At 41.3% G+C, this 12,001-nt stretch overlaps 1 protein-coding gene across 3 annotated transcripts in view; it reads left to right on the top strand.

Annotated features, from left to right (window-relative positions):
* Positions 1 to 12,001, top strand: part of EFL1 (elongation factor like GTPase 1) — a 137,094-nt gene that overhangs the window by 50,616 nt on the left and 74,477 nt on the right. For all 3 annotated transcript variants that reach the window (XM_036072895.2, XM_036072894.2, XM_036072892.2), the window contains exon 15: positions 3,428 to 3,566. In XM_036072895.2, coding sequence (XP_035928788.2) covers positions 3,428 to 3,566 — 139 coding nt within the window. The remainder of the gene's footprint in view (positions 1 to 3,427; positions 3,567 to 12,001) is intronic.

Genomic DNA, 12,001 nt, shown 5'->3' with positions numbered 1-12,001 from the left:
CGCAGATAACTCCATACTCCAGCAGTCGGGGCCCCATAAAATCTAATTCCAACATGCTTTAAAACAAGGGGACTATATTACACATACCCCCGACATAAACCTTACTGGACTTGCGTGTTCATCCCTCAGGTTACTTTTCTGTTGCTGCGTATTACCGACTACTACAAATTTAGCCAACGAAAACGATACACATTGTATCATCTCACAGTTTCTGTGGACTGGGAGCCCAAGCATGGCTTAGCGGGTCCTGCCTGGTGTCTCACGAAGCTGCAACCAGTGTTGACCAGGTTGTGTGCCTTCTGGAGGCTCCTTTGGGAAAGGATCTGTCTCCAGGTTCACTTAGGTTGTTGTCAGGATTCATACCCTGGTACCTGTGGGGCCGAGGGCTCCACATTCTTTCCGGCTGTCGGCCGCCCTCAGCTCCTAGAAGCAGCCTGCGCTTTCCTGTCCTGTGGACCTTCCCAGCATGGCTGCACTCCTTCAGGCCAGCAAGGAGGGTCCAGGCTGAATGTATTTGCAAGACAGTCTTGCGTGATGTTCCGTAATCATGAGAGTGACATCCCGCCGCCTTTGCTGTATGCCATTGATGAGAAGCAAGCTACGGGCCCCCCTCACGCCCAGGGGGAGGGGATTGCGTGAAGGCATGAACAGGAAGCAGAAGCTATGGGGGGGCTACCTTTAGTCTGTTTTACCACTTATATACGTGCTGTGGAAGGCTGTATTATTTTTGACCTTGGTATTAATGGAATCTTCCTGTAGTTACTCTTCTACAACTCACGGTTTTTACCTAACATTGTGAGATTAATCTACATTGATGTCTATTTCTGTGCTTTCATTGTTTGTTGCTGCATAGTATTCCGTTATGTAAACAAGCATTTTATTTTTCCATTTTCCTGTTATTATGTATTTGGGTCCTTTCATTTTCTGCTAATCTAAACAATGCTATCTTGAATACTTTTGTACATATTTCCTTGTGCACGTTTGCATGAAATTCTAGGTAATCCACCCTTAGTGGAATTGTCTGGGTAATAGAGTGTGTGTATCTTCGGCTTACTGGTCAGTTCCAGACTGTCCTCCAAGTAGTTTTCCTTCACACTCCCAGCAGGGGTCCCTAACAGTCCAGTGTTCTGCAGCCTCACCAGAGTTTGTTACGGTCAGTTTAATTTTTGCCAATCAGATGCATATGGTATGGTCTTTTCAAGAGGTTTTATTTCACTTTTTCTTTATTACTCTTTTAATATGCTTATTGGTCATTCATGTCTTTTCCTGTGACGATATCTTTGGGTCATTTGCCTATTTTTGACTTGTACCATATACACATATTTTTTAATATGGGTTTTTAGATGTTCTTTGTATAACCTGGATACTAATTCCTTGTCACTTTTAAGTTTTGCAGATTCTTCTCTAGTTTGGGACTTGTCACATTTTCTATTTAGTATCTTTTAATGTACAGAAGTTCTTAATTTTAATGTAGTTGAATTTATCAGTCTTTTCCATTATGGGTTTTGCCTTTTGTATCTCATTTAAGAAAATTAAAATTATGACTGTTACAAAGGCAAAATTTTCACCCATGTTTCCTTCTAAAGTTTAAAGTTTTGCCTTTCTATGTTTAAATGTTTAATTCAATGTTTATACATGATACGAAAGAAGGGATCCAATCTTATTTTCGTCCCCCATACAAATACCGGTTGTTCCAACATCATTCAGTGAATACTCCCATTTCTACCCACTGCCCTGCCAGCTCTGTCAGAAATCAGATTTCATATGTGAATTGGTCTGTTCCTCGACTATTAGACTTCATTTTTTCTGTTTCTCTATCACTGTCTCTATTCAGTGCTGACTTCTAAATATTTTGATATTTAAAAGGCCATGTCCTCTACCCTTTTTTTTGGTGAGTGCCTTGCTTACTCCTCTTTACTCTTCCATGTAAGTTTTTAGTCCCCTTGTCAGGTTCCACGAAAAGCTCCATTGAGACTCTGATTGCTTTAAATCAGCCCATGTATTTGGTGTGAATCAACATTTCGCAATATAGAATCTATGAATCTATTAGGCATATCTATTTAGGTTATTTTCAGTGTTTTTCATTAAAGTTTTATAATTTCCTCCATTTTAATCACTTTTGTCAGACTTATCCCTAGCTATCTTATATTTTGTTGCTACTCCAAAAGTTACTGTTCAAAAAAATATTTTTTTCTCTTGCTGATGTAGACAGTTAACTGTTGTATACTGTCCTTGTTTAGCTACCTTGCTAAACTGTCTCTCTAATTACAGTTCACGTGTGGTTTGAGTGGATGATCATATTATCTGTGGATAATTCGGTTTCTCCCCGTCTCATCCTTCTGTTTTGTGTGTCTTTCCAGTGTGTCTTTCGAGCTACCCCTGCAGAGTAGTCACCAAGTCAGACCATGCACGTTTAAACGTGGCATGTGCTTGCAAGGCCAACGTTCTCATGGGGTCTCCAAGTCCCCCCAACACAGTAGCTTCTCCCTCCTCCGGGCCTTCATGAATTTACCTGCCTCTAGTGCTTTTTGGTCACTCACTCTGTGACGTTAGTTATGTTTATATGTGCTGTAACTTCACATTTTTCCCACTTCGCAGATAGCGGTACCGTAGTGCCTTGGACCCAGAGGCCCCAAAAACAAGTTGTTTGATTGAAAGGCTTTCAGGGCACTTGCATTTATATGGAGGTTGCTGAATAATTCAAGGCAATATCTTGAATACTTTTCAACGTCTTGAATAATTCTTGACAAAACGTACATACTTTGAGACGGTATGTCCGTAGGAACGAATATGACAGGAGGTGAGCTCATAAACCTGTTATCCTGGCAGCAGATTTTTGCTGTGTTTGTGCTCGGTCTTCTCGTCAGTGTCCCCAGCATTTCACAGCGTGCTCCCTTCCAGATTACCAACATTAGCATATAATAGCTGTGGCTTGGCCATTTTCACGGCATTTTTATCACATCTGACTACTCTTCCAAAGTTATTTTTATGTGTAGCTCAGCACTAGCACCTGTTCTTGCCGAAAGCTCCAAGGGCGTTATAATAAGATTAAAACAATTTTAAGTGAGGATAGTAATAATCATAGCACAGTTGCCACCAAAACTGGTGTGTGGCACGGTTCACATAAATACGGGCAGGAGGCTGTGGGGATGTGTGTTTCTTGGCTAATGTGGTGGTACAGGTCACAGCGGATTCATATTCCTGAGCCGTAAAGCTTATGACTGTTGAATTCTTGACAGTTTTTCAGTATTTGAGAAGTTTCACTACTTCGTATTTTATTTCATACCATTTCAAGTTTCCATATTTCAGGCTTACATGAAGTGTGACTGTACCATCTCACCTCTGAATAGGAATAACTGTATAGATTCTAAGTGATGTCTGTAGTTAATGCCTCCTAACCTCTCTTCAACCATTTTTCTTCGCCCAGGTGCCATTAGGCTTCTCCGCTCCACTCGATGACCTTCCCCCGGTGCCCCACATGGCGTGCTGCACCCTAGAAAACCTGTATCTTCTGATGGGCAGGGAGCTGGAAGGCCTGGAGGAGGTACCTCCAGGAAATGTGCTAGGTAAGGAGGCACCGTGCCCCGTATCTCTGTACCTGCACTCCGTTCTCAGAGCTCACCCAGCACGTCACCCAGACTTAGTCAACTCTTGGAAGGAAATGACTTTGATCTCTGTTTTAGTGTGGTTATTTTTTTTCCTGGTGTCCGTAGACTTAACGTACCACCTTTGAGCAATTAGCATGTGGATCAGTAACTTGCTGTGAGTTACAGTAGTTCTGTTTTAAAAAGCACTGCTTAAGTAATTTGTGAGTGCTCTGTTTTAGGTGGGGGTTCCATTTGGTTGGGAGCAAGAAGGGGAATTCCTGCTCACATAAAAGTCTGATGAGTGAGACACTTCTGGTTCTAAATTATTAGAAACTATTCTGATGTGAATTCTGATGTGATTTCTTGCAGTATTTTTAATCCATTGAATGTTGCTTTACCAATAGTAATCAGCTTACATCCATAAATACTGTTTGTCAACCCCATGATGTTTATTGGCTTCTGCTTCTGTGTGCAGAATTCACTTTTTGAGGTCCTTAATGCAACACGGAAGTCTCAGATTGAGGCATTTCGTTTGGAGCATCACAGGAAGCCGTGTGTGCTGTGGGATGTCGTATCCCCAGTACCGCTGGTTTCTGAACCCTTAGGGTGTTTGTCAGCTCTAAAGCTATTTCTTGGGTGATTGCTTGGGCTGGGAATTGCCTTTGTTTTCGAGAAATGGTCTAGACTACTGGTCCAGAACAGCTAATGATTTGTTTGGATTTTGTGAACCTGAGTCCAAGAAATTTGCCTAAGCATTTTGCCACTCCCTCACAGAGATCCATTCTTTTCTTTAGTTTATAATTCTTTTTATTTTCTTTTTTTTTTTTTTTTTTTTGGTGGAGGGCCATGGAATTAGTAGAATTCCTAGCTTTTCATCAGTGTTACCCATTCTCTTCCATTCCTTTAAAAAATGCCATTGAACCTTGACAGTTGATAGAACTCTGAGCTGCCATAGCCAACAAAATACTTTATCAGGAAGGACATGGGAACGAAGAGTGGAAAACACTCTAGTTTTGGTTATAAGATTACTGTTTTGCTCAGACTCGGTCCACTTTGTTTCTTAAACGGAAGGTAAGGCAGAAGATCTCTAAGGTCGATACTCAAGTGAAAGAAGGCGTTTGTAGAGTGAAAGGTTTTTGTCCTGTTTCCTCCAACTAAGGCCAGTGTTGGCAGTCTTTCCCCGGTAGAGGCTGGGGACTTGACAAGCAGTGGTTTCTGGATCTCCACGTGCTGTCCAGGGCTGAGGCTCTGCGGTTTATAAGGAGGAAAACCATCTGTCTTTCATCTGCCGCCCAGGGCAGCCCTCTGCCCACCATCTGCTGCAGAAGACCTTTATAAGCTAACTGTCTTCCTCTTGGAGAAAAGAGGTATGCCTCATTCCCATTTACTGCTGTTTCAAAATAATGGTGGGGTGCTTGGTAGGAGCTGGGGTGATGGTGCAGGTGACGAAATGTTTGTTCACCAAATTTAGCTGTGTAGAAATAACACAGATGGACACACCACTTTGGGGCAAAGTGGACGGAAGAGGAAAGCCAGATTTATTTTGCACAGGAGTTAGGGTTGTGTTTAGCTGCAGGTAACCAAAAACCAACTGCGGAGTTTTGAATTTCACTCAACAGGAAGCTGGAGGATAGATAGTCCAGGGCTGGAGTGACGGCTGTCCTGCGGCCTCAGGGGGCTGGTTCCTTCTGTCTGACTGTTTGCAGTGCTCAGTGTGCGGCCTTTGCCCCCGGGGAGCCAAGACAGCTTCGGGACCTCCAAGAATCACACGCACAGTCCTGGCAGGAAGAGGGCACAGGGGCCAAAGGTCTTCTCACAGCACTTCTGTTTTCATTTGGGAAGAAATGCTCACTTAGTGACGTCTCTGTCTGTATTCTCATTGTTTGTGACTTCTGTCACCTGGCCAGCCCTAGTTGCAGGAGAGGCGAGGGACGGCCTCCGCAGTTAAGGCAGTTGTGAGTAGCCTTCGACTGGCCGATCCACACTGCCAGCCGCATTCCTCCCGCCTGGGCCGGGCCCTGCCTGGGGCCCTGCTGGAGATTCTGTTTCTTCACGTTAAGGAGGAAGATAGTCCACCAGGAGGATTACGAACGTAACCTTGAAGGGGTGGGAATCCAGCCAACGACTTTGATTTGCCTTTTGAATTGAAACTAACATAATTGTTTTCCTTTTATTAATCCAGATCCAACTGAGCCCCATGCAGGACTGGAAAACATGAGTATACCAAAATTCTGGTCATAGTTGTGCCACTAACTAGTTGTACGGCCTCGGGCTGGTTGTATGGCCTTTCTGGACTCGAGCTTCCCCAGATGATTGAACTAGGGCAGGGACTGCTAACATTTCTTACGGCAAAACTAGAATAGCCACTTAAACCTTTCTTTAGGAAGACTCTTTGTGGGTTCTCAGGACTTCTTTTATTATATTTATCACATACTGTTATATTTATCATATATTCTAAACATTAAGGATGAATATTAAATAGCGTCATATGGAGGAAATTTTATTGCTATAGCTATAAAATATACACAAAATTACATTTTGTACATTTTAAGATATGAACGGAACTGAAGTTTCAAGTTGCCATTATATTATGGTGGGTTGACATTTCAGTGAGGATGGAGCGAGGTAAAAGTTCTTAGTGCTTGGGTCATGAAGGTCTCACATGGATCATGTCAGTTTTTCACTGGTTGAAAAAAATGCTAAACTAGAGGATCTCTCAGGTCCCTTCTAGCTTTAACTTCTCAGGCTTGTGCTTCTTAGAGAAAAAAATGTTATTTCAGGTAATTAGGGTATTTCCCTTCCCAGTGTCCGTTGAGGGGCAGTGAGCTTCTGATATGGTTACTTGGATGGGTTGATAACCCATTTAGGTGGCTGCACGGGGACATCTTGAACCTCGTTACCAGCGCTAGAGTCAGGACGACACTTTCAGGCAAAGTCCGCTTGTTTGTTGATTAAAAACCTGGAGCACTGGTTTCAGGAGCAGCAGTTTCATAAGCCAGGTGTTTAATAAGGAACTTCCCAAAGCTAGGAGTGTGTTTCCGGCAGCGGAGAGGAGCAGGCCGGGGGAACGGCGGCTGGCACCCCCGCCACCAGCTTGCCCGGTGAGTCGCCCGAGAGCGGGCATGCAGCCCAGCTGGGTTTTTACGCTTGCCAGTTTGTCTTCTTGGGGAGATTTGAAGTTAAAAAAAAGTAAGACGATGGCTGAATCTGGTCGAATTGATGTACACGTTCCAGTTATTGTTGCTGCGTAACAAAGCACCGAAGCCCGGCGGCTTAAAGACGGCTTGTAGTTTTTCACGAGTCTGCGGTTTGGGCATGGTTTGGTGGGACACCTGGTCTCCGTGTCTCGTGGTGTCAGCTGGGGAGCGCCGGGCCTGGGTGCCGGACTTAGAGGAGGCTCCTTCCACTTCCTTGTGGGGAGGCTGCCGCTGGCCAGCTGGGGCCTGGGCTGGGGTGGGACTGGGGCCTGAACACGTGGCCTCCCCGTAGGGCGGCTTGGCGTCCTCACAGCGCGGAGCTGGGCTCTGCAGGGCAGCATCCGGGAGGACGAGCCCGGAGAAGCTCCGTCAGCTTTAGGACCTAGCCTACCCCCGCTCCGACCTCACTCCGTAGCAGAAGTGAGTCACCACGACCGGCCCGCATTCGGAGGGAGGAGACGGACTCCACCTTTTGATGGCAGACACGTCAAAGAACTTGTGAACATGTTTTAAGATGACCACACGGTGAACCATAGATAATTTCTTGTTTTCTTTTCTATTTTAGCAGGCCCATGACAGGACGCATATTGCAAATTAAGACATAACAGAGTTTATAGCAATCAGGGCAGGCCTATAAATCCCGTCTATTTTGCTCTTGTTAACTTAGAGAAAAGGTTGTAATTCCTGTTTAATAAGAACATAATAGAGAATGATATGACTGATACCCATGTGCTTTTCATCAGTGATGATGCCGAGTCGGATTGATCAAATGCAGATGAAAATTTCTGTTGGAGAAGGAAATGAAAACTTCTATGGCATTTTTTTTACAAGTCCGTGCATATAGGCAAAGTCCAAAGGAAAGTTCCTTTATTGGCACTTGGAAGATGTAGACTTCACATTTGAACTCTGTTATAACTCACTTGGAGAACTTACATTGACTGATAAGTGTGGAATAGAGTCTGTGGTCTGGAAATAGTTGATTTAAAGTTTAAAATCATTTAATTCCAACCTGATGTTTAAAAAGCTCGGATAGATGGGACAGAGAGACCTCCCTGTGTTTAACACACAATAGCCCTTTGTTCAGCCCCTACCAAGAACGTCTCTAAAAATAAATGTTTGCTACAGGCTCCTATTAAAATGTGAGGGGAAATTGAATTAGGATTCCAAATCTTTAGCCTTTTCTTACACACTTTCAGAACTCTTCCATATGGTTAAGTCTTTAACATTTCAAGGCCATATTCTAAGAGGAAACGTGATACTCCTCTTTTCACAACAGGAGGAAAATAACATTAATTAGCTTTTTTCTGAGCTGGTTTTAGTTCTGCCGCAGTGGGTTGCTGGGTGATGGGAAGTCAGTGGAGATTGAATGAAGGGTGTGTGTGTGTCTGCCCGTCTGTCTGTCCTTAGTCGTGTGGGGAGCTTGAGGAGTCAGAGCCTTTGTCATTACACGCAGATTTGATTTTGTTGTTGCCAAGGAGATCTCAACAGTTTGTGACTCTTAAGTCTTAGTGGTACTTTTTGTAATACATTGAATTCACTTACTAGTGAATTTCTTTTCTTTTTTTTTTTTTTGTAGGTTTTTTTTTTATTATGTTATATGAATTTCTTTTAAATATACCTTATCAACATTTTCACTTGGAATCTATTTTAATCAGTAAATAGTAGCCTTATTAGTCACTTCCTAGGATTAATTTTCCATTGGTTTTAATAATTTTTCTTTTACAGATGATAGTGATTTTATTGTGTCTTTATAATGTGTCTTGTTTCTTATTTTTAAATTGCCTATAGAAATATGATAGGTGCTCATTACAGCTGTTCTGTTATGTCTGGTTCCTTCCTAACTTTAATGAAAACACTCGTTTTAGCTTCGGGTTTGCTGATGCTGGTTGGTTCATATCTCTAATGTGTCATGTTAGCAAAGTATGCTTCTTTTTTTTTTTTTTTTTTAAACCAGGAATAGATACTGAGTTTTATTGATGGGTTCCCAGCATCTAAAGACAAAGTTATAGAGCTTTTCTGCTTGCTATAATTGATGTCATGGATTATATTTAATTATTTCCTGATTATTCAGTTGTCCTTCCATTCCTAGAAGGAAAGAAAAAAAAAAAACAGTACTTGATCATTGCACATTCTTGTGGTACACCATCGATTCTATTTACTAGCATTTTGTCCAGATTTCTCTTGGATACTGAGTAAGTTTGGCCTTTATTTTCTTGGTATTTCCAAAATGGGAAGCGTCCTCTCTTCCACCCTCGAGAGCTGGGCTGTGTAATGGTAGCCACTGGCCATATGTGCTTATTTACATAGGCTGGGACCAAACAGCATTAAAAGTTGACTTCGTCGGGGCGCCTGGGTGGCTCAGTTGTTAAGTGTCTGCCTTCGGCTCAGGTCATGATCCCAGGGTCCTGGGATCAAGCCCTGCATCGGGCTCCCTGCTCGGCGGGAAGCCTGCTTCTCCCTCTCCTGCTCCCCCTGCTTGTGTTCTCTCTCTCGCTGTGTCTCTCTCTGTCAAATAAATAAATAAAATCTTTAAAAAAAAAAAGAAAAGTTGACTCTGTCAGATGCACTAGTCACATTTCAAGTGCTCAGTAACCACGTGTCCCTAGTGGCTGCCATACTGGACAGTGCTGTTCTAGGGAAATTTCTATAGACTGTGTTAATTACCTTCTCTTTGAAAGTTTGGAAACAGTTCACTTGTAAAATCATCTGGGCTAGAGACATAAAATGTTTGATTCTTTTGATCTGTTTTATTGTCTTTCTCAATTCTCAGTTTCTGTTTTCTTTGTTTCTTTATTATGTAAGTTTGTCTATTTTATTTTGATGTTATAGCTCTTCTATATGAATGCTGTTATGTTTTAAGTACTCTTTAAAAGATAATTTTCAGTATCGTGTAGGCCGTAATATAGGTACATTTGAGAAATGCAGATAGGCTGAGTAAGAGTTACCTCTTACCGTAGGGGTGACCATCACTCTCTTTATATGCACATGTGAGCACATTGTTTCTTAAAATTGTGGTAAAAAATATAACGTAAAATTTACCATCTTAACCATGTTTAAGTATACGGCTGAATAGTATATACGTAATACAAAAATAGTCATGTTTCCTGTGTTTTCTAACCTGTACGTATTTCTCCTAGAGATGATCTCTTCTCATATTTAGAGCTTTCTGTTTCCGTACATTTGCTGTGCCTCCCAGGACAGTGTTAGATGGTGGTGCAGTAGTGGGGTCTCGCTCCTGACAGTGTAGGAATTCTTACGGACGCTGTACTGGGTTATATGGGGATTCGATCTGCATGGTCTTTGTAACACTGCAGTGACGACGACGACTGTTTCTATTTACTAGATTAATTTTTTAAATGTAGATGGATGCTGACTTTTATCAAATGGTCTTTTCCGTACCTTTCAGGTGATAGATGTTCTTTCTTTTTTGAGCCATTTTATGCCATGAATCTCAGTAACACATTTTTTAATATCAATGAGTCACATATTCCTGGAATAAGCTACTGTTGAATGTATTTCAGTATGTTAATAGAGCAATGAATTCAATTTGTTGGTGGTTTTTTATGTAACATGTTTATAAGTTTGGCTGATCTGCATTTTTTATATACATATTTATTTTATATTCATGGAGTATAGGTAACAGCATTCCACTGGCTACGTGAAATGAATAACAAATTAGGGATGGTTTTCACTGTTTTTATTTTATGGGACAGTTTAAATGGCACTAGAATTTTCTGGTCCTTAAGCGATTTGATATTAACACCCATGAAACCAACTCTACCTGGTTGGTTGTCAAGGTTGTGATTTGATAGTTTTATCAATTGTTACTCTCCCTTTTAGTTTTTTTGGTTTTTTTTTTTACTGTTCCTTACATTGATTTTGGTACTTCATGCTGTCATAGGGAATCATGCATTTCAGATTGGTTATTTAGTTCATTTGCATGGATACTAGTATCGATATTGATTATAACAATGACATGAAAAATGAGCATCTTTCAGTGCTTACCATGTGCCAGGAACTTCTGTGTATTTCTGTGTAAGTATCTGATTTCCTCCTTGCCAAGTGAGACAGATACATTTTACAAATGGGAAAACTGAGGCTTGTGAAGGTTGTAATCATCTATAGAGCAAGCTGGGAGGTTTGTCTCCCTCTGTACCCATGTTATTTCACCTTCTTTGTTTCTATGTTAATTGTTTTTTTCTTTTTTCCTTTTCATCAGTCTTATTTGGTTGTTTGTTACATTGTATTTTTACTTCTATCATTAATCGATTCCTCATCTATAACAGGTTCTTAATATATTAATTTAGCATCCTTAAGAAGCCTTACCTTCTATATATCATATATTGTTTTATTTCATTTATTTTTTTAGAAGAATTGGTTCACTTTTTTTCTCTTTTTCAAATGAATGTGTTTATGGCCTGAATCTTCATATAATCTTGTCTGGATTTCTTTAGAGTTTTACACATTGTTTTCTTTATCATTGTGTTTTTCTGTGTACCTCCCAACCAGAGGACTGCAGCCGCACGTTACAAATGCAGCAAGCTGTGGGTCCCTTCAGCCCTCACAGCGCCACCCGGGCCACAGGGTGGCTGGAGTCCCCTTGTCTGTGGCCTCACACGGAATTATTAGCATATGGTTTGGCAAAATGCTTATCACATCAGTTAAGGTGTGACTGTTCATCCTTTTTTCACTGAATGAAGTAACCGGTTATAACTATATAACTTCTTTTGAAGATTATTACAGGTTTGTAACCTAAAAATTGTCTGTTAATAAGCTCATTGCCTCTCTAGACATTATTCGAGAACAAAGGATTATTTGATGGGGATTTTCTTCCCCACCATCTTGAAATAGGACATTTCCTTTTTTATTGTTAAATGGCACTGACAAGATAGAGAGCAGATTTGACCTTTCTTCTTGGTATTCTTAATGCATGACAGAATGGGGAAATCATTTTTCTTTTGTAAATGGTTTAATGAAGGTTGGGAAGATGTCCTTGATGATTGATACAATAGTCTTCTTGTTGACAAGGTGAAATTTGATTTTTTTCCAGTAGACAATCAACTGATTGTCAAAAAGCCCGAAAAATACGCTCTCTTATACCCCTAAATTGAATATGTGACTCCAAGATGTAACAGCCCCACTTGTAGGTGTATACATCAGAGAGGCTTTTAAGTCTGCTCTAAACAAGGAGACAGGTACGAGAATGTTCACAACAGC

This window comes from Halichoerus grypus, chromosome 8 (genome assembly GCF_964656455.1).
Source record: "Halichoerus grypus chromosome 8, mHalGry1.hap1.1, whole genome shotgun sequence".
Lineage (NCBI taxonomy): Eukaryota > Metazoa > Chordata > Mammalia > Carnivora > Phocidae > Halichoerus > Halichoerus grypus.
This window is presented reverse-complemented; position numbering and strand designations above follow the sequence as displayed.